This window comes from Rhinoraja longicauda, unplaced genomic scaffold (assembly GCF_053455715.1).
Source record: "Rhinoraja longicauda isolate Sanriku21f unplaced genomic scaffold, sRhiLon1.1 Scf000216, whole genome shotgun sequence".
NCBI classification, from domain to species: domain Eukaryota; kingdom Metazoa; phylum Chordata; class Chondrichthyes; order Rajiformes; family Arhynchobatidae; genus Rhinoraja; species Rhinoraja longicauda.
In genome coordinates, this window is record NW_027601434.1 from 52,451 (window position 1) to 76,213 (window position 23,763).

Below are 23,763 nucleotides of genomic sequence, written 5' to 3' on the forward strand. Positions count from 1 at the left end.
TTTTAATCTGCTTTTAGTTTGCTGGGAGTAAAAAAAAGATAATTAAAACAATTACAATGCACAAGAATAAGATTCCTTCTCATCGTTCAGTCTCCCACCTAGAATGATTCCAGGTTTAGGTTTATTATTGTCACAGGTACAATGTAAAGCTTTGTTTTGCATGCAATTCAATCAGACCAGATAATACCATATATACATAATTATACATTGTATACATAAATACATTTGTCTAACTCAAGTATAATAAGTGCAAACGGAAAGATACAGAGTGCAGAATATAGTTCTCAGCATTGTAGCACTCCAGTTCCAGACACAAAGTCTAATGTCCACAAAGGGGTAGAGGTGAATCGGACAGTACCCTGGCTTATGGAAGGACTTCAGAAGCTTGATAAGAAAGGGGAAGAAGCTGTCCCTGAGTCTTGGGGTGCATACTTTCAAGCTACTGTACCTCTTGCCCAACAGAAGCGGAGAGATGGAATAACCGAGGTTGGACAAATCTTTGATTATTTTTACTGTTTCCTGAGGTAGTGTGAAGTGTAAATGGAGCCAATGTTTATGATTTTATTGAAATCTTGTAGAGGAATTGGAAGGATGGGGCAAAGGTAATTCTCTTTTTAAAGCAGAGTATGGAAATTGAAGATAACCCATGGGCCACTATGTAGCTTAACAGAACAACATATCCCTTTTAATGATGACGTGTGCCTCTCAAAGTGCTTGAAACTGTGTTCTCACTTTCAGCTGCTGGCTGTCCTTGGAAGGAGGCCTCCTTTATGCTTTTGTCGGACCTGCTGCAATCATTGTATTGGTAAACATTATGTTTTAATGCTTCATTATGTTAGAATGTATGATATGAGAAAATGTTGTATGGATAGTTTAAACCTTTACCCTGCTGTGTGCATTACATCATGGGGACCGAATACAGAATTCTACCCAGTGTTAGAACTATGGAAATAAATGATTACTTTCCACATACAGTTTTATGCCGAATGTTAACTGTTGGCTTTTCCGGATTCATGTGCACAGCAAAGAGTGTATATTGCCTTGATTTTGTAACAAACTGTAGTCATACAAGACACTGTCCTGTGTTCATATTTCATCAAAATATTATCACAATTTTCACTGGAAGCACAAACCAGATTTTTGGGATGTCACTCTGCAGAGCCATCAGAGCAAGTTAGTTTTTAAAAATCTGTTCCAATATTTTGGTTTTGTGAAGTTAAATTATTTCCAATTAGATTGAAAGTAATTGATCAACAAAATAACAATGCCATACACACAGTTTCTGTGAAATCTATTGAAGGATCACACATAAAGTACATTCTGAATTATCGCTATGCATTGCAGACTCAGAGTTTCTGCACATAACAATAGTTTCCACAACTTATCAGTGTTTTGTTTCAAAAGGTTTTGGTTTCTCAGGGAAAATGTAGATGCAGTTCAATCATTCAATGATACTTTATTGTCACATTTACCTAGCTAGGTACAATGAAATGCTTTGTTTTGCATAGCAGCCGGTAAAATCATATAACAAACCTCACCTGGGCAGTGCACAAGTGTCGCCATGTTTTTGGCGCCGACAAAGTTACAAAAGTTCACCGAACTATCCTATCTGCTGCCTGCCGCCGCACATGGCAACAGACATCCCCACCAGATCCCCCTTCGTTCTTGATGGCCCTCTGCCGGGTCCCCCTTCATTTGTCCTAATGCCTTGTCATAGTTGCGAGAGGTGCTACTTGTTCGAAGTGGCTGCTGAACATTGGCAACTGCACTGGGGCTACCTCCTGCACCATTGCATCGGGGATACCTCCTATACCCGTACAGAACTCAGACTTCATTAACTTCACTACTAATTTCTCTCCTGCACTCAAATTTACTTGGAGCATCTTGGACATCTCCCTTCTGTTTCTTGATCTCACCGTCTCCATCAAAGGAGATAGAATATAAACTCACATCTATTATAAACTATTGTAAACCAATAGTTACAAACATCTATTATAAACTACATTTCTTCCCACCCAGCCTCCTGCAAAGACTCTATTCCCTCCTCCCAATTCCTCCGTCTACGCCACATCTGCACCCGAGATGAGGTGTTCCATATCAGGACATCTGAGATGTCCTCATTCTTTAGAGAATGGGGGTTCCCCTCTTCCATCATAGATGCAGCCCTCACAAGGGTCTCCTCTATATACCACAGCTACGCTCTTGCCCCCAGTCGTAACAGGAACAGAGTCCCCCTATTCCTCACCTTTCACTCCATCAGCCGTCGCACACAGCACATAATCCTCTGACATTTTCACCACCTCCAATGGGATCCCCCAACTAGCCACATCTTCCTATCTCCTGTTTCCCTGCTGTTACTTTAAACTAAAATAAGCTTTGTTGTCACCTTCTCCTAGCTAACAATGATTTATTCTACATTTTCCTTGACCTTCATCCCACACTCAAAATGAGAGGGTCGCATTTTCACACCTTACCCTGCCTTGTCTCTGTGTCTCCCTCTCCCCAGACTTTGTCTGAAGAAGGGTCTCGACCCAAAACGTCACCTATTCCTTCTATCCAGAGATGCTGCCTGTCCCTGAGTTACTCCAGTATTTTGTGTCTATCCAGTATAAACCAACATCTGCAGTTCCTTCCTACACATTGAGTAAATCCTTACTAACTGCTGGCATTCCTTCCTTCACAAGGTAAATATGCTGATTGGAATCATTGTCTTCAACAAGCTCATGTCCCGGGATGGAATATCAGATAAGTCCAAAAAGCAGCGAGCAGGGTAGGTATTGGCATTGAGGTCATTTAAAATTTTGTTTGGTTTGCAATGTTTGTGAAATATTGAATCTCAGATTTACCGTGTCCACTACCCTGCACCTGTCAATTATCTATTTACTGCATGGAAAGTTCATTTTTTCCCTCAAGCAGTTCCATTGAAATGACAGCTCCTCAGTGAATGTTGGAGACATATGAAACTGTTTCCAAGTGTAAGTTTAATATTCAATTACCTTACTCCAGAATAAATGGTAATGGCTTGACTTTGCCAAGAACTCTTTCTTTAAGGATGCTAGTGTATTTAATCGGGCCTGCTTTTCAGGTATCACACGCACAGCTGACAGCCCATTTAGAACAGTGCACATGGTGATGCAGCATATTGAAACAGGTCAATGGAAGTACCCAATGACTTTCAGGAGGCAGAATGCAATGCAGAAAAAAGCAGTCATCAAGACAGGATACAATCTGACAGAGAGATACAATTGTGATGAAATATTGGAATGGTTACCATGGAGACAGCAAGTTCTAGCAGCTAAGCCACATTATTTTTGAAGACGCCACACGGTTATAGCTTTGCAGTGCTCATAATATGCTAGTGACAGCAAAGAAACAGCAGGGATACATGTTCATGGTTAGCAAAGTCATAAATACATTTAAAAAGAGCAGAGTATGGTTTCTCTGAAAACAAGAAAGGTTTTAGAATGTAACTTCAATCTTTCAATGGTGATTTCACAAAATGAGCTCCCACAGAGTATAATGAATGCTGAATCAATCAAAGCATTGAAGAAGAAAGCAAGGCAGATTCCAAATTTAGTAAACGAACAACGATGTCTCAGCCCATCATCAAATGCAGGCTTTGACATACCATGAAGTAGGGCACAGGGAACAAAACCAAGCAAGAAACATAAGGGGACATTTCTGTCAATTTTTGTTGCCAAAAGTCAAAATATTTCCCTGATCTAAACAGTGAAAGCTCACTTTGTACAGAAACGAGAATGGGAAGAGAATGAGATTAAGTCAATTGTAAAGTTTATACTATTTGTAATGCTTTTTGTTCTGTGGGAGTGTCGCTTTTCCTTAGCAACAACATGGAAAATTAGAGGCTGTTTTACATTCAGCTGATTTCATTTCATTATTCATTATTCACTGTTTTGTTACACAGCTGTGCTTCATCCCCTCTGCTTTCCATTTCTTCCTAAAACACAAATAATGACAGACCCTCTTGTTCATTTGTAATAAAAACTTTTATGTTTTTGCAATACTCAGCAGGTCCGCAGCACCTATACAGAGAGAAACAGTTACGTTTTCTGGGTGACTGTTTCGGCACAGCTCGAGCAACCCAGGTTCAACCTTATCCTTCAGTGCTGTCAGTGTGGAGTTTGCACATCCTCCTTGTGACCACTTGGTTTTCCATTAGGTGCTCCTGTTTCCTCTCACATCTCAAAGAGATGCAGGTTGACAGGTTAATGGACTACTACAGTACACTTGATGGGGGAGGTAAAGGAATTGATCGCAATGTCAGGAGAAAAGGGGAAAGTCAGTGGATGAATGATATTTCTGCCAGGATAGTGACCTCCTGTATGTTCATTGGGGAAATATAGACTCATCAACATGAATAGGTTTGGATTTTAAAAAATCTGATTCTGAACATTCAGGCCCCAACATATGCAACCGGTGAGAATCTCCAGCATTTTCTGTCTTTATTTCATATTTTCAGTATATACAGTTTTTGCTTCTCATCTCTGGTTTATTGTACCTGTCTCACAAAATGTTAATACCTTCTGCTTCACAGAATATATATACTCCTTCTGAGATCATATCATCTCTTGGCAGAAGCTGAAGAAGCACCAGAAATCTGAAATTTATGAAATTTCTCTCTGATCTTTCTGGACAAAAAAAAATTATTCTAGCGATCTTCTAATAACCTTTTCCTAAACAGCCAAAGGCTGTGTTGATGCACTGAAGTTGGTGATTTTCATCATCAATGTTTGCCTTTCACTCAGAGGAGTCTCCCAAGAAATGCAAAATGTCCACTCTTTCTGTTCCTGTTATGGACCACAGCCCATAAGGTTTTTCATACCAACCACAATGAAGTGCTTTGAAGTATTGGCAATGGCCGACATTTGCACTCGTCTGCAATTCACACACAGGAAAATTAGAACTATGGAGAACACCAACTCTCTTGCACTGCATTCAGCCCTGTGGCCAAGTACAATGTCAACTTGATCTTTAATTTTGGCAATGATACCACCACTGTCAGCCGGATCCGCAACAACAATCAGATGAAGTACAGGAAAGCGATTGAGAACCTAATGTCATGGTGTCAGGATAATAACCTAGTTGTTAACATCAGCAAGATGAAAGAGTTGGTTATTGAACAAAGGAAGCGAAGAGGTGAACACAACTTTATCCTCATCAGTGGAGTTTCGGTAGAAAAGGTCAATACCTTCATTCCAAGGCATTCAAATTACCAGCAGCCTAAGCAGGTCCCTTCACGCTGATGCAGTGATTAAGAAAGCACAGCAGTGTATTTACTTTCTTTGGTGTCATGAGAAAACTTGGCATGCCCACAAGAGTTCTCTCAATCTTCTAGAGATGCGCTATACCAACTTCTCAAGATGCACTGCAGAAACCATCTTATCGGGTTGCATTTCAATCTGGTATGGCAACTGCTCTGTTCTTGACTGCCTGAACCTGCAGGGAGAGGTGAATACAGCCCAGCCCCATCATAGGCTTGTCACTTCCTTTGATCCAGCCCATCTTCACAGTTTGTTGTATAAGGAAGACTGGAAGAATCTTCCTCAATGCCTGCCACCCTGGTCAGTCCTTTTTGTCTCTTCTACCTTCTGGGAGAAGATAGAGGAGCTCAAAAGCTTAGACGTTCAACTGTGTATATATTGTTCCCGCTGTGAGCTTCATGTTAACAAGAAATTTCATTCCATTCAGAATTATATGTTTGTGGGACCTGGTGTACTTACGTCAGACATCTCAAAGCACTAGCGGTTCCGCCAACATTGCTACAGCAATATCCTCTAAATCCGCTGGAAGAATAGAACAATATCAATGCCAACATCCCAGCATTGTGATCCGAATTATATTCTTTGCTCTGATGGGTAAGCAATGGCATTTGCTTGCTGCACACTCAAACTAGATGTACTATTTCAGACACGTGTACCAGGATTAATGAAAAGCTTTTGTTTGCGTGCTATCCAGTCAAATCAAATGACACTATACATGAGTATAATCAAGCCATACACATGCACAACAAGTAGTGCAAAGAGAAAAACGCAGAATATAATGTTACAGTGTTGTAGTGTTACAGTTACAAAGTCCAAGGTTGACAATAAGGTAGATTGGAAGATCGGGTCTACACCCCAGCTGATGGGAGGATCAGTCAGTAGTCTGATAAAAATGGGGAAAGAAGCTTTTCCTGAATGTGATGATGCATGCTTTCAAGCTTTTAGAGGATCAGCCATGATTGAATGGTGAAGTAGACTTGATAGGCTGAATGGCCAAATTCTGCTCCTATGTATTGCGGTCCTATGGATGACTGGGGTGAAAAAGGTCCTTAATTATGCTACTGCTTTCCTGAGGCCATGTGAAGTGTAGATCGAGTCGATTCCGGGTGGCAGGTCTGTGTGATGGATTTGGCTACATCCTCAACTGTCTGCAATTGCTTGTAGTCTTTTGCAGAGCTGTTGCCAAACCAAACTGATGCATCTGATTAGATGCTTTCTGTAATGCATCTAGAAGTTGGGAAGAGTCATTGGAAACATGCCAAACTTCCTTAATCTTCTAATGTATTATTTTGGTCAGAACTTCAACGTGGTTAGTCCAAGACAAATTGTTGGAGATATTTTACACCCAGAAACTTCAAGCTCTCAACCATCTCCCCTTCGGCACCATTGTTGCTGAACAGCACATGAACTCCACCTCGCTTCCTGAAGTCAATATCTAGCTCCTGCATCTTGCTGATATTGAGGGAGAGGGTGTTGTCTTGACACCATGTTACTAAACTCTCTATCTCCTTCTTAAATTATGTTTTGTCATTGTTCGAGATGTAGCCATTACAATGGTGTCATCAGCAAGTTGAGTTTTAAAGCCAAATTTAGCCACACTGTCATGAGTGTATAGAGAGTCTTGTAAAAGGCTTGGAATGCATCCTTGCAGGGCACCGGTGATGAGAATGGAGAATGTTTTGTCATCTATCCTCACTGATTGTGGTCAACATGTCAGAAAGGTGAGGATCCAGTTGCAAAGTGGGGTGCTGACTCCTTGGTCCAGGAATTTGGAGTTATGTTTAGTTAGGATTATGGTGCAGATAGTCAATAAATAGGAGTCTGACCTGGGTGTAAACTAGATGTTCCAGCGGTGAGTGCAGGTCCAGGGAGAAGGTGTCTGCCATAAACCTGTAGGTGAGCTGCAGTGAATGAAGGCTGTTTGGGAGGCTGGAGTTAATGTGCACTCTCACCAGCCTTTTGGGTTTCACAGGTTTACTCTCTGGAAGGTCGATCGGACGTCTGCGACTGTGACCATGGATACAGGTCCACCCCAGGCTGTCGGGGATTACGACGACCTTCCACCAACCTTTTGTTCAAAGCAGGCGTTGAACACATTGAGCTCATCGAGGAGGAACCTGCTGTTGCCTGCGATATCACTTTGCCCCCAATTTCACTTTGTAGCCAGTTAGAGCATACAAGCCTTTCCACAATCAACAGGTGTATGTGTGGTTATCCTATGACTGTTCCTTGGTCCAGAATTCACTCTTGGCATCCTTGATGACTTTGTAAAGGTATAAATAGATTTCATGTACCACTCAAGATCATTTGACTTGAATGCTGCAGACTTGGACTTCACCTTGGAGTGGAGTTCATTCATGGTATTGTCTTCTTTGGGCAGCATTCCTCCACACAATTACTGATGATATTTGTGACAACACTGGCATATTCATTCAGGTTGGTCACAAGCCGCTTCAATATGGACCTGGCTACTGTTTCAAAGAAGTCGCAAAAGATCTCATCTGTTTCCTCAGACCAGCAGCATGTGCGTTTCTGAACTGGATCCTCCTGCTTCGGTTTTTGCCTTTAAGCAGGGAAGAAGCACAGCCAGGTGGTCCAATTTTCCAAAGTGCGGTCGGGGATGGAGCGGTAGGTATCTTTGATGGATGGATAGCAGTGGTCAAGCGTGTTTGGCCCTCCTGTGGGAAAGAAGACGTGCTGATCATATTTCGGTTGGTTCCGACAACTTCACATCAATGTGTCAGGAATATAGTGATGTCCAGTGTAAATGGAGAAAGGAGTGCACTCCCATGCCACTGAGTTCCCCACCCTGCCCACACCTGCCTCACCTCTCCAAATCTCACTTTAGTCTCATCAGTCGCCTCAGAACTCAGAGACCTGGAGTGGAAGCAAGACTGCGTGATCTCGAGAGTCATCAATAAAATGAGAAGCGCCCAGATATCACTTTAACCCCAATAATTATTTCCGTGCTTTTTTTCAGAAGGTGATCTGTGCCACACTCAAACAGCTGCAGCTCTCAGTTGAACGAATTTCAATGATCCGGTATTCACTGCATGAGTTGGCTGTTCTAGGTTCCAGTGTTCAATAGGACAAGTTCTCCTTCTTGACATCTAGACTAAATATGCTTTATACCAATTGAGCAAATTAGGGGACATCAGTTGATATCTCTAGTCTTTCCTAACCTATATAATTTGAATATTTTACTTTTAACTCAAATGCAGTCTTTTTTCAAAATCTCGTGGTGATATGCCAGAGTCATGGACTTTGGATATTTTTATGAATAGTTAAGATGTTTTATGTTATGAACTAGTCTAGTGGCCCACTTCGTAAACTCCTTCCAAATATCCCTACTGTGAGATCAGAACTGGACCCACTATTCAGAAACTGTCCTGATCACAGTTTGCTCAAGGCCTAAAGAATGTGCTTAAATAAAAACTGAAAAGCCTGGAGCTTCTCACAAGATTAGGCAGTAAGAGTCAACAAAAGAAAGTAATAGAGGGTGTGGAAGGAAGGTAGGAAGGAGGGATTAGATCATAGTGCAGGGTGAAAGTAGGAGAAAAAGTAAGGAGACGTTAGTGGTTATATGAAAAAGGGAGAAAAACATTATCTTAAATTACCAATCGAAAATCCCGTCAATACTGCAAGTCTGAAATGAAGATGCTGGCGGTTAATTATTTGAAACAGTTAAGCAATGTTGAGAATACACTTGTGGTTTCCAATTAATGTCCATGTAAAGAAAATAACTGCAGATGCTGGAAATATGAAATAATAATAGAAAATGCTGGAAACAAAACTGAATGAACATTTCAGGGTCTTTCTTTCAGGTCAGCATTCTTTCTGCCAGCACCCTGCCACCAAACAAATGCACCCCTTTCTCTTATCCATAGACCACTCTCTCCGGGAATCCTTGGTTTACAATTTATTCCCATCCCCAGGAACTTTACCCAGCAACCGCAGGAGTTGCAACACATGTCTCTCCACCTCTTCCCTCACCTCCATTTGGGAACTCAAACAGCCCTTCTAAGTGAGATCAGAAATTTACACCCATATGCACATTTTGTACTGTTCCTTCCTACCAAACAGCATAGGGAGGTTGGAGATAGCATCAAGCAGGAAATTAGGGATGCGTGTAGCAAAGGTACAGCAGTTATCATGGGTGACTTTAATCTACATATAGATTGGGCCAACCAAATTGGTAACAGTGCTGAGGAGGAGGATTTTGTGGAATGTATACGGGATAATAATAATAATAATAATGCATTACATTTATATAGCGCTTTTCTAAACACTCAAAGACGCTTTACAAGGTTTACTAAAACATAAAAGAAAATAAATAGATAAATAAGTAAACGAACAGAAAAGGAAAAAGAAGGTGAGGTAACGGTCAGTGATTGAAGGCAGTGCTGAACAGGTGAGACTTCAGTGATGTTTTGAATGTGGTGAGTGAGGAGGAGTCTCTGACGGTTTGGGGTAGTGAGTTCCAGAGTGTGGGAGCAGCGATGGAGAAAGCCCTGTCCCCCCAGGATCTGAGTTTGGTCCGGATGGGGGGGGGGACAGGAGGTTGGCAGCAGCAGAGCGGAGGTTACGGGTTGGAGTGTGTGTGGAGGAGGTCAGTCAGGTAGGATGGGGCCAGGTTATGGAGGGCTTTGTAGGTCATGAGGAGGATTTTGTACTGGATTCTCTGGGGGATGGGGAGCCAGTGGAGCTTGTAAAGGACGGGGGTGATATGGTCACGGATCGGGGAGTGGGTGAGTAGACGGGCAGCGTAGTTCTGGATGTGTTGGAGTTTGATGATGATTTTTGAGGGTGAACCATAGAGGAGGCTGTTGCAGTAGTCCAGACGGGAGGTGATGAAGGCGTGGATGAGGGTTTCTGCAGCTGTGGAGGAGAGGGATGAACGGAGACGGGCGATGTTTTTGAGGTGGAAGAAGGCTGTCTTGGTGATGTGTTTGATGTGTTTGTCAAAGGAGAGGGTTTGATCAAAGATGATTCCAAGATTCCGGATGTGACGGGAGGTGGATACTGGGAAACCATCAATATTGAGGGTGAAGTTGTGGGTGGATTTGGTGAGGGTTTTTGGTCTAATGATGATGATTTCAGATTTATCGCAGTTGAGTTTGAGGAAATTGAATTGAAGCCAAGATTTTATTTCAGTGATGCAGTTTGTCAGGGTAGAGTGTGTGGTGGTGGAGATTGACTTGGTGGAGATGAGGAGCTGGATATCATCGGCATAGCAGTGGAACTTGAGACCATGACGGCGGATTAATTGACCAAGGGGGAACAGGTACAGAATGAAGAGGAGGGGGCCAAGAACTGAACCTTGGGGGACACCTTGGGGGAGGGGAGCGGTGGGGGATTTGCAGTTATTAATGGAGATGAACTGGTGCCTGTCGGAGAGGTATGATTTGATCCAGGATAGGGCTGTGCCGGTGATGTTAAAGGTGGTTTCAAGTCGGGTGAGGAGGATGGAGTGATTTATGGTGTCAAAGGCGGCGCTAAGGTCGAGTAGGATGAGAATGTTGAGGTTGCCAGCGTCAGAGGAGAGGAAAAGGTCGTTGGTGATTTTGAGGAGTGCAGTTTCAGTACTGTGGTTGGAGCGGAATCCGGATTGGAATGTTTCAAACAGGTTATTGGTAGAGAGGTGGTATTTGAGTTGAGAAGCTACAGTGCGTTCCAAAACTTTGGACAGAAAGGGTAGGTTGGAGATTGGCCTGAAGTTATTTGGGGTGTCAGGGTTAAGTCCAGGTTTTTTCAGAATAGGGGTGACAGCAGCGATTTTGAGGGATGGCGGGACGATGCCAGTGGACAGGGAGGAGTTTATTGTTGCAGTGATAAGTGGAGAGAGAGTAGGAAGGCTGGCCTTGGCAAAGCTGGAGGGGATGGGGTCCAGAGAGCAGGTGGCAGTTTTCATTCCTGTGAAGAGGTCAGAGAGGTCGGTGGTGGAGACTGGGGAGAACTGAGACAGGGGTTGACAGGATAAGGGGGAGCAGGTGGTTTGAGGGGGAGCAAGTGCGTTGGTGGTTAAGGTGCTGTAGATGTTGTCTATTTTGCTTTGGAAAAATGAAAGGAAAGAGGTGCATTTGTCGACTGTGAATGACTGGGAGATAGTGTCCAGGGGGCTGAGGAGTTTGTTTATTGTAGAGAAGAGTGCTTTTGGGTTTCCGGAACCAGAGTGAATTATTTGAGTAGTAGGTGGAGTGGGCGCGGGAGAGGGCATCTTTGTAGTGCTGCAGGTGGTCTTTGGGATGGATTTTTAAACCAATATGTAGAGGAACCAACTAGAGGGCAGGCCATCCTAGTCTGGGTATTGTGTAATGAGGAAGGATTAGTTTGCGATCTTGTTGTGCGAGGCCCCTTGGGCAACAGTGACCATAATATGGTGGAATTCTGCATGAGGATGGAGAGTGACACGGTTAATTCAGAGACTAGAGTCCTGAACTTGAATAAAGGACACTTTGAAGGTATGAGATGGGAATTGGCTAGGATAGACGGGCAAATTATACTTAAAAGGTTGACAGTGGAGATGCAATGGCAAAGATTTAAAGACCGCATGGATGAACTCCAGTAATTGTTCATCCCTGTCTGGCGAAAAAATTAAACTGGGAATGTGGTTCAATCGTGGCTGACGAGGCAAGTCAAGGATAGTGCGCGGCAAACCAGAGGGCTGGGAGAAATTCAGAACTCTACAGAGGAGGACAAAGGGGTTAATTAAGAGGGGGGAAAAAGCATGAAAGAAAGCTTGCAGGGAACATAAAAACTGGCTGCAAAAGTTTCTATAGGTATATAAAAAGGAAAAGATGAGTGAAGACGAATGTAGGTCCCTTACAGTCAGCGACAGGTGAATTTATAATGGAAAACAAGGAAATGGCAGAACAATTAAACGATTACTCTGGTTCTGTCTTCACTACGGAAGACACAAACAATCTCCCGGAAATACCAGGGGACCGAGGATCTAGTGGGAGGGAGGAATTGAAGGGAATCCACATTAGTCAGAAAATGGTGTTAGGTAAATAGTTGGGACTGAAGGCAGATTAATCCCTGGGGCCTGATGGTCTGCATCCCAGAGTACACAAGAAGGTGGCCCTAGAAATCATGGGTGATCATTTACCAATGTTCTTTCGACTCTGGATCAGTTCCTGTGGACTGGAGGGTAGCCAATGTAACTCCACTTATTAAGAAAGGAGGGAGAGAGAAAATGGGGAATTATCGACCAGTTAGCTTCACATCGGTAGTGGGGAAGATGCTGGAGTCGATTATTAAAAATGTTATAGCAGCGCATTTGGAAAGCAGTGACGAGATCGGTCAAAGTCAGCATGGATTTATGAAGGGGAAATCATGCTTGACTAATCTTTTGGAATTTTTTGAGGATGTAACAAGTAGAATGGATAATGGAGAACCAGCAGATGTGGTGTATCTGAACTTTCAAAAAGCCTTTGACAAGGTCCCACACAAGAGATTAGTGTGCAAAATTAGAGCACATGGTATTGGGGTTAGGATATTGACATGGATAGAGAACTGGTTGGCAGACAGAAAGCAAAGAGTAGGAATTAACGGGTCCTTTTCAGAATGGCAGGCAGTGACTATTAGGGTGCCGCAAGGCTCGGTGCTGGGACCCCAGTTGTTTATAATATGTGTAAACAATTTAGACGAGGGAATTAAATGTAACATCACTATGTTTGCGTATGTCACAAAGCTGGGTGGCAGTGTGAGCTGCGAGGAGGATGCTACGAGGCTGCAGGGTGACTTGGATACGTTGGGTGAGTGGGCAGATGCATGGCACATGCAGTATAATGTGGATGAACGTGAGGCATTTTCCACTTTGGTGGCAAGAACATGAAGGCAGATTATTATCTGAATGGTGTCAGATTTGAAGAAGGGGGGGTGCAATGAGACCTGGGTGTGTTTGTACATCAGTCACTGAAAGTAAGCATGCAGGTACAGCAGGCAGTGAAGAAAGCCAATGAATGGTATGTTGGCCTTCATTGCGAGAGGATTTGAGTTTCAGAGCAAGGAGAACCTACTGCAGTTGTAAAGGGCCCTTGTGAGACTGCACCTGGAGTATTGTGTGTAATTTTGGTCTCGTAATTTGAGGAAGGGCATTATTGCTATTGAGGGCGTGCAACGTAGGTTCACCAGGTTAATTCCCGGGATGGCGGGTCTGACATGATGAAAGAATAGGTCGACTGGGCTTGTATTCACTGGAATTTAGGAGGATTAGAGGGGATCTTATGGAAATATATAAAATTCTTAGATGATTGGAAAGGGTAGATGCAGGAAAAATGTTCCCGAAGTTGGGGGAGTCCAGAACCAGGGGTCACAGTTTAAGAACAAGGGATAGGCCATTTAGGACTGAGATGAGGAAAAACTTTTTCACCCAGAGAGTTGTGAATCTGTGGAATTTTCTGCCACACAAGGCAGTGGAGGCCAATTCACTGGATGTTTTCATGAGAGAGTTAGATTTAGCTCATAGGGCTAAGGGATATGGGGGAAAAGCCGTAACGGGGTACTGATTTTTGATGATCAGCCATGATCATATTGAATGGTGGTGCTGGCTCGAAGGGCCAAATAGCCTACTCCACCTATTTTCTATGTTTCTACCATAGAATGGTAGTTGTCAGTTGTATGCTGTTGTCAGAGCAAGAGTGCAGAAGTCAACATCTCGCAGGCACCAATACCACTCAGTACCCATCTCATGTTCATATAAGCTCATTGTTTGGTGAATGACAATGTCCAAACACTTCACAGAGTAATGTCTGATCATTAATGTGCAACCTCATGGCACACTGACTGGTGTCACTGCTACCAGCATAAAACCACATGAAGGAAATGCATGGATTTATTTCCACTCCGTTAAATTTGATGCTATATCTTAATAATGTTGCATTGAGGAAAAACTGTTATGGTGATTTTGTGACAGTTAGTGATGGATGATAGATTTAGGATCTTTTCTGCCTGAGGCTACATCCTCCTGTTTGCAGTTATGTCAGGCAAGTGAATCTTCAAATCCTCAGTCTTACGAATGTGAAAAACCCTGAACTAATCCATTCTAAGCCACCAGTTTGAGAAAGTCTCCGGAGCACTCTAATGAGTGGAAACTCCATGCTCTGTCTGATTGAAAAACAAATTGCGTAGGTTTGATACTGAATTGGCATGTCACTGTGATTGCAGTATTACATTTGGTCAGTCCCACCACAGAAATGAAAATGATATTTCATAAAAACTAGTTGAACCATCTTCAAATGCAGCAAGGAATCCAATTTATGTGACCCTGGAAAAGAATACATACTGTAAAATGAATCTAACATTTTTTCAAAAACTGATTCGCTTTCCGTGCAGTAAAGAGAAAAGAAGTTTAGAATGGATGCCAGGCAGGTAGATAGTTTGGGTGCTGAATGGTCATGTTTTCTTTACACTTTTTACTTTGGCAGTCATTATTTAGTTATTAATAAGGGTTGCAATGATTAATTGAACGCAAATGCTCTCAACATCTGCCAAATTCACAATTCAACAGTGAAAATTAATATGCATTTCTTAAACAAAATGTATCATTAATTTACTGACTTTTTCCTTGACAGATGATTAAATACATCAGTGATTTTATAATTGTGGGGAAGATCAGATTGAGTTTTTCAATGTATAAATTACAGAAGTTTAATTAAAGGTTTAACATTAAGCTGAATAATCATATGTTGCTGAGACCTTGAATTGGAAGAAGTGTTATTGATTGTCCTGTTAAAACAATATTCATAAACCTAATAACTATTAACATCACGGACAGGCTGTGGTGAATGAATACAGTTTGAAATGTGAAAATCACACTCAACTCCAAAATAAAACAACATTTGAGTTTATTGACTGCAGCAAAGTTCCTGCTGGCACGGATTGTTTTTAGCGCTATGTGAGTTAATTCTGTCTCATTAATATTTATGCCATGTTCTATGTATAATATGTGGATTTATGGGCATCATCAGATAGCTGGTTAAACTAACCAGTTATTACAGGGATATGGTAGACTGTTCACCTGATAGGCATGATATTCGTAATTATCAGGTGAACAGTCCTTCAGTGCTGATATATGTCCCGGAACATTGAGACCAAGCATAGGGCCATCACCTAGAGGAAAGAGCATTTTAAAATTAATTATCTAAAATGAATACCAGCAACAGACAGGCTCCTCTTATGTCTGGTGTGGCTAAGGATGCAAATAAAAGAACCAGCCAAATGCATTTGAACATAATGCGACTCAGAGATTGGATTGTTGTTACATTGGTTCCATGAGCCGATCTTCATATTGAGTTTCCTAACATAGGATGTAATGACATCTGTAGGATTCCATTTTGCAAAAGAATGTTCAATCTGTAAGCTGAAGTTTATACTTTTTGAGGTTGTGAATTAATCATTGCACCCCAACTTCTCACATACTAAATATTGTAAGCTGATTACATCCGTGTTGCTTTACCTCAACTGCTTGTTTTCTCTACATTAAAATTGGAGTCTTTATTTGTCCTCATTTTTGCTTTGCATTTGTTTCAAGTCAGGCGATTGAAGTCCGTAGCGGTTTGATGCTCAAATGTTCCAAGTGTGGAGTTGTTTCAACAACAGCATTATCTACCACCATCACCAGTAATGCCATGTTAGTCTTATCCGTTTAATATTTAGCTTTTACATTGCATGTAACTTTGAAAGAGAAAGTATCCCTTTTCAATAGCCTCCATAGAACATTTCCATTATTAAAATATATATATATATATTTGTGTTTAGTTATCCAATTCTTTCTCCTCCCTTCCCCTGCCCTTTCCCAATTGTTATCCCTTATTGTAGTGTCCTTTGTGTGAACATTTTGGCCACAGGAGCCCATGAACTATTCCCACTCAATGATGCTTGTCTGACTTTCGCCTTACGTATTTATTACTCCCTACTAAAGATTATAGCAGTTCCACCATTTCTGCACTTTTCAGCACAGCAGCTGCACAAGCATAAGATCTCAGTTTTGATTTCCAGTCATACTTAAAGAAGGGTCCTTAGCCAAAACGTTGTCTATCCATTCCCTCCGCAGATGCTGCCTGACCTGCTGATTTGCTCCAGTACTTTATGTTTTGCTCAGAATTTCAGCATCAGCAGTTTCTTGGGTCCCCAATTTCAGTCACACCTGATGGCTGGATCAATAGGAAAGGTGCCCAAAGTTAACGAGAAAAATAAATCAGAGCAGCATTCCTGTTCCTGATTAATATCCAGTAATTCCATTGTTCATAATAAATGGAAGCAGAAGGCTTCTATAGAACCTTGAACCTGATCCATCATTTAATGTCATGGCTGCTCCTGCATCTCAAATCAAATTTTCTGCACAATCCCCACATCACCTGATTTCTTTAGTCCTAAAACATATCAATGTCAGTCTTAATTATTCTCAATTACTGAGCTTCTGCAGTCACCTGGGAAAGACTATTTCAAAGACTTTCAATAAATAGATTTCTTGTGATTACAATCCTTATTTAATTTATCATAAGGCAATGTCCCTTAGCTCTGTGCTGACCTGCCCGAAGGAACACCCTCCCGGCATCTGTATGTTTCAATAAAACCACATCTCATTCTTCTAAATTGTAGTGAACAAAAAGAGAGAATTATTAGTCTGATCTTAGAGGATAATGCTGTAATCCTGTAAATTAATCCAGTGAATTTACATGTCATTACCTCAAAGCCAACCATATCTTTCCTTCGATATGAAGACCACCGCTTTGCAGATTGCATCATCACTGAGGCCCGTATAACTGCAGCAATACCTTTGTATTCATACTTCAATCAACTTGCAGGGAAGGCCAATGTCTATGTGCTCATACAAATGGTTCTTGCATCTCCATTTTACCTTCTGCATTTTGTGAAGCAGCACATCAGAATCTCTCTCTTCCAGTTTATTGCTATATCTAAAGTGTCTTGGATCCAGTCCGCCAACATCTCAGATCCCTTGTGCCTCACCCTTCTGGATCAGCCTATTATGCTGTACCTTATCAAAACTTGACCAAAGTCATTGCAAGCCACATCTACCTTCATCAATATTTTTAGTTACCTCCTCAAAAAAACTCAATTAGATTTGTGAGACACTATCTCCCCTATACAAGATCATGCTGATTTCTAATAAATCTCTTCCTTTTCAAAGTAAATACACTGTATATCCTGTCCCTCAGAATCTCCAACAACTTCCATACCATTGATCGCTGGCTTATCCTGGCTGACCATTTTTGAACAAAGAGACATTAGCTGTCTTCCGGTTTTCTGGAACCTCTGTTATAGCTGACAAAGTGACAATGCTGACCGTGGCACTACTGGTAACAGACTAAAAAATATCTGTCTGTCTGCTTTCTGTCCTTAAACTATTCTGCAGTTCATCAGGATCTGGTTGGCATATGGGACTACTCTGTTTTTTAGGCGCATTAGTGAGGAATTGGCCAGACAGCTGCTGGTTGGTTGCTGTGTAAACCATAACACAGCATGAGTCCAGGAGAGGTAACTGCAAATAAGAACGACTTATTTATCTCGGAATTGAATAGGACAAAGTTTTTTGTACCCTTACTATATCATTTTCCATTCATGCTTTTTAGACAGTTTTTTTACCTGAAATTTCACTTATGTGACAGGAGCAGGACAGAATGCTTAGGTTTCCAATTATGTTGCCTTTCTGGCAATAAAACTTGAACTTTGGTCACCACTGAACAATTCAGCCACTTAGATATTCAATCACTCATACTTTAAAACTGCAGCAGATTTGGATATGCAAAATAATTTATTGTTTCTGGGTTCTATGACATAAATTGACATATGTCCATATATTAACATCAAATTATTACATGTTCTTCATCACAGATAAAGTACATGCACTGTCGATATCCAAATCTCTGTATCCCACACCAATTCAGTTCCATTTGCATTAACTTAACTATGTTATTACCTACCATGCAAGGTGTTAATATCTGGTTAATGGCATCATCCTGTTTCAATTTGAATTGGTTCACTTTCTTTGCCGAATGAAGGTATCAGTCTGTCTTAGGTTTTAATTCAGTCACCACCTCTAACCTGACATTTTTCTTGATCTGCTTCAAGTTGCTCTGTTTCATTGGCTGGAATCAATGCACAAGCAACAATGATTCTGCATTGTTTCAGCCAATGCTTTTGACCAATTCTCTTTAACCTGGCAGTGAATTTGATGTGGCATTGGGTCAGAGAATTTTCTTTAACTTGGCATGGTTGATGAGCTCCTTCTGATCAAACGTTGAATCAATGAATTTCCTTTCATCTAACATTATACTTGTATTCCCTTTGACTTCAGATCCATACGGATAATTCTATCTGTGCCAGCGTAATGGCACCTTTGTATTCTTAATGTGGTTAGATCACTTGCTTTCTTTCTGGATTTGGAAATAATCATTTTTGTTTGCTATAGCATTTGCCATGTCACTTCCTCATGCCGTGAAGATTGAATCAGTTATTTTTCACTCTTCCAAGTAATGAACCAAGCACCTCTTCCCATCCCCAGTTTTGAACCATTTTTTTTCTCCTGCTCTGTGTTGCATTGATTATTTTCCCTCTTGTCTGTTTTGAATCAAACTTTTCTTTGAGCTGAGTTTTCAATCAATCTTTGTATGTGTTGTAATAGCCACTTTATTTTCTCGGTATTAATTTAGTCACATTTGTTCTATTGTAAAAAGAATAATACTTCTGTTCTTCGGGATGACTATTGATTGTTCATAAATATAAATTACTATTTAAAAATTTAAGTGAGGCCTTTGCATATGTCTTGAAAGTGGTCCTGTGATTTAGAACTACAAATGAATGAACTGTGTACAGTTTTTATTGAATGTATTTTGTCATAATGACATGTATCAGATGCACAGGCTGATGCAAGGCCATTTCAAAGGGATACTGGATCTTTACACTATAGTAATGTATCTGTTAATAATTATTCAGTACTTTTGCAGCTACAGTGAAAGGACATGCAATGATATGATTTTAACCATTGAAAAATATTTTTTAATGCTATAAAATGTGGGTGGCAAGTTGTGTTTGCCCAAATCACAATCGTACCTTTTGGTATAAAACTTTACCCATGAAGCATGATGTCAGGCACTCCAGGATTCACCCAGTCTGTGAGTTGAACACTGGCAGATCTGGCACAGTGACCCCAGTACTCAGTTCTTTAATTCACATCCTTTCAAACAGGATTCTGCGTTTGAACAGAATGCTGCAATCGACTTCAGCTTTCCTTACATCAACAAGCACAAAACATCCTGCTAAATCTGTGTTGCACCCCTTCCAAGACAACCTGACATTCTTTCTGAGGGGCAGTGTCCAGAATTTAGACTTCAGAGATACAGTGTGGAAATAGGCCCTATGGCCCACTGAGTATCCGCTGGCCAGTGATCAATCCATATGTTAACACTATCCTACACACTATAGACAATTTACAGAAGCTAATTAACTTACAAACCTGTATGTGTGGGAGGAAACGAGCACCCGGAGGAAACCATGAGGTCACTGGGAGAACATACAAACTCCGTATAGACAGCCCCCGTAGTCAAGATCGAACCCGGGTCTATGGCACTGTAAGGCAGCAACTCTACCGCTGTGCCACTGTGCCACCTTCCCCCAAGCAAAAGTTGCATGATCTCTTACTCCATCCTTCCACAAATGAAGCCCAGCATTCTATTTACCTTTTTGATAATTTTCTAGTAACCTAGTCATGTTATTGATCCACATATAAGGGCTCCTATCTCTTTGAACCTGAATTGCCTATAGTTTTTCACTTTTTATGCAGATCAACATGCATTTTGAAGCATTTTGCTGTGTAAATCATCATATACCCATTTTTCAGTTGCATGAGTCATTGAACATGATGGGCCCTAATAACATACTGAAGTAGATACAAATTGTAAGAAAGCTCAGAAGTCCACATCATTTGTTGATACGAATCACCCACAAAGTTCTACTGACTTTGATTTCTTGAAGATTCTACAAAACTGCTGACATCATAGACATTCCCGGTTCACAGCATTTCCAAACTTGAGGGTCGTGATGAGGGTCATGTTGACAGCTACTGATTGCAATATTCAAATGAAACGTTGAAAAGCAAAATGTTGTTGAAGCAGGAAATCTGAAAATGCTGGCTGTCCTGCTGAATTCCTCCAACATTTTCTTGTTTTGTTGCATGTTGCGCCAAGATGATAATGAAAATTATATAGATTTGACCCAGATTTGGCTTCATTCAACACAGTAAGAAGAAGGAACACCTAGGATGATATTGAGAACTGCAAATCCACACATCGGGTCCACACAAAAGCGATGTGTAAGCGGCTGAAGGAGAACACCATCCCTCAAGCCACCCACTCATCTGCCAGATCAGACAGACACCTCCTGTCCCATCTATGGTACTGCAGATCCAACGTTGGTCTTATCTGCCGTCTCAGACCCCACAAAAGTGGAGTGGAAGCAATCCTCCTTGATCTCCAGGGACTGCCCGAGAAGAAGAAGGGAATGCCCTCCTGCCTTGCTTCAGTGATATTTATTTTGTTAATGGTAACTCAGTTGGTGGCAGTATGATATCTGAATCAGAATTGTAGGTTCTGGTGGTACCGACGGTGTGGTCCAGTTTGAGAGCTGCCACCTTTTCACTGAGATGTTTAACTGAGACCTCAACTGCTTTTATACGGACTAAAAAAAAATCCATTGCACTGTCATGAAAAGATCAGGTGTGTAATCCCTGATGTTCTATTCAACATCCAATGAACATTCCTAAAACAGAGTGGCCATGAAATTAATTTGCTTCCAGAATTGAGCAATGAAACAGTGCAGGGCCCTGCAATGAATTAAACTGGTGCAATGGGATTGTGATTGAAGAATATATTCGCCCAGAACATAAAATGCAATCTATTAATCCAGAGAGGCAACTGCTTGGACTCATGAACTGGTCATGACATTACCTCCTGCAGATGGGTTTGAAGGCGACAGTATCCCAGAGTAAGAAATCCAAAGACAAAGCATGAATCTACTTCCCCTTGCTGGCTCACCAGGAAGGAGCCGCCAAACCCCAGCCCCAGTTCCCTGCCCACAGCCATCAGAGATTCATGCAGGGACTCAGGTGGTGGGAGAATTGCAGCAGGCAGACTTTGAGCCTGTGGCTAATATCCTCGTAGTAGGGTATTGTTTTGTCTGTCCCCATTCAGATACCGGCACCATGAGGACATGCATAGAAAAATAGGTGGAGTAGGTTATTCGGCCCTTCGAGCCAGCACCGCCATTCCATATGATCATGGCTGATCATCTAAAATCAGTACCCCGTTCCTGCTTTTTCCCCATATCCCTTGATTCCTTTGGCTCTAAGAGCTAAATCTAACTCTCTCTTAAACATCCAGTGAATTGGCCTCCACTGCCTTCTGTGGCAGAGAATTCCACAGATTTACAACACTCTGGGTGAAGAAGTCTTTCTTCATCTCGGTCCTAAATGGTCTACCCCTTATTCTTAACCTGTGACCCCTGGTTCTGGACTCCCCTAACATCGGGAACATTTTTCCTGCATCAAGCTTGTCCAATCCTTTAAGAATTATATACGTTTCTATAAGATCCCCTCTCGTCCTTCTAAATTCCAGTGAATACAAGCCCAGTCGACCCATTCTTTCAGCATATGTCGGTCCCGCCATCCCGGGAATTAACCTGGTGAACCTATGCTGCAATCCTTCAATAGCAATAATGCCCTTCCTCAAATTAGGAACCAAAGTTGCACACAATACTCCAGGTGTCGTCTCAGCAGGGCCGTGTACAACTGCAGTAGGACCTCCTTCCTCCCAAACTCAAATCCTCTCGCAATGATGGCCAACATGCCATTAGCTTTCTTCATTGCCAGCTGTACCGGCATGCTTACTTTCAGGGACTCGAGTCCACATCACAAGATTAGAAATTGTTCAGCCAGAGCTGAACATACTTCTCGGCATCTGCATACAATGGCTTCTTGTGCACAGTGGTGGAGATTGGTGGATTAAGGGTCGCAACGTGAAAGCTCTTTCCTTGGCCCCCTTTCAGTGACTGATGTACACGCACATCCAGGTCTCGTTGCTCCTTCCCTTTTCCTAATCTGACACCATTCAGATAATACTCTGCCTTCCTGTTCTCGCCACCAAAGTGGATAACCTCACATTTATCTGCATTATACTGCATCTGCCTTGCACCTGCCCACTCACCGAACCTATCCGTCATCCTGCAGCCTTATTGCATCCTCATCGCAGCTCACGCTGCCACCTAGCTTTGTATCATTCACAAACTTGGAGATGTCACGTTTAATTCCCTCATCTAAATTGTTCATATATATTGTAAATAACGGGTCCCCACTAGTCACTGTCTGCCATTCTGAAAAGGACCCGTTAATTCCCACTCTTTGCTTCCTGTCTGCCAACCAGTTCTTTATCCATGTCAATACCCTACCACGTGCTCTAATTTTGCACACTAATCTCTTGTGTGGGACCTTGTCAAAGGCTTTTTGAAAGTCCAGATACACTGGCTCTCCTTATCCATTCTACTTGTTACATCCTCAAAAAATTGCAGAAGACGTACAGGTATGTAGGTTAATTGACTGGGTAAATGTAAAAATTGTCCCTAATGTGTGTAGGATAGTGTTAGTGTGCGGGGATCACTGGGCGGTGCGGACTTGGTGGGCCGAAAAGGCCTGTTTCCGCGCTGTATCTGAAATATGAAATAAATAAATAAGATTAGTCAAGCATGATTTCCCCTTCATAAATCTAAGAGTCAAGGTCAGGAGTGTTTTATTGTCAGAAAGAACAATGAAATTCTTACTTGCTGCAGCACAACAGTAATCCATGCGACTGACCGATCCTGTCACTGCTTTCCAATGTTGGAAAGTGCATGGTCCAGAATATAAATACTTTGGACCATGACAATTCATGCATTGAATTTCACTTGACAAAAATGACAAAATCCAACAATTGAATCAATTGGCATCCTCCAGAAGACCATAGGACTGCCACAGAAGAAAATCCATTTGCGGTCAAAATTACTGCTGCTTGTCGAAATTACCTGTTTTCAAATAGGCTGATGCATTCTAACATCGACCAGAAGTTCTTCCTTGGTTGTAAAGTAATTTAACTTCCTTTGAAATGATGTGAAGAAAACAGTATTAATGTAAGTCAGGACCAGAGGTTCAATCAAGCAGTGCATTTTCATGTGTGACATGATTGAATTGTGAACTAATTGCTCTTTAATTGCAGCCAGTAATTTTAAACATTGGTTTGTGTCAGTCTGTTCATATGGTACATAGGTGCATGAGAGGCAAAAGTGAAATCGATCATAATTCAAGGCAAATCCAAAGTTGTTGGATGTGACTGTGGATGTGCAACCAATGGCGTGGGCCATGCATGGGAAAGCAGACCCTACCAGAAGGCTTATGCAGTATCTTGCTTATGTAGTGTCTGCCTCATTGTTGAAG

The 23,763-nt window shown here is 41.7% G+C and overlaps 1 protein-coding gene across 3 annotated transcripts in view; it reads left to right on the forward strand.

The window, feature by feature from the left end:
- LOC144590576 (adhesion G protein-coupled receptor B2-like) overlaps nt 1–23,763 on the forward strand; it is a 122,854-nt gene that overhangs the window by 41,483 nt on the left and 57,608 nt on the right. For 2 of the 3 annotated variants that reach the window (XM_078395094.1, XM_078395095.1), the window contains exons 5-7: nt 739–805; nt 2,685–2,770; nt 15,817–15,915. In XM_078395094.1, coding sequence (XP_078251220.1) covers nt 739–805; nt 2,685–2,770; nt 15,817–15,915 — 252 coding nt within the window. The remainder of the gene's footprint in view (nt 1–738; nt 806–2,684; nt 2,771–15,816; nt 15,916–23,763) is intronic. The other variant, XM_078395096.1, reaches the window with a different exon arrangement.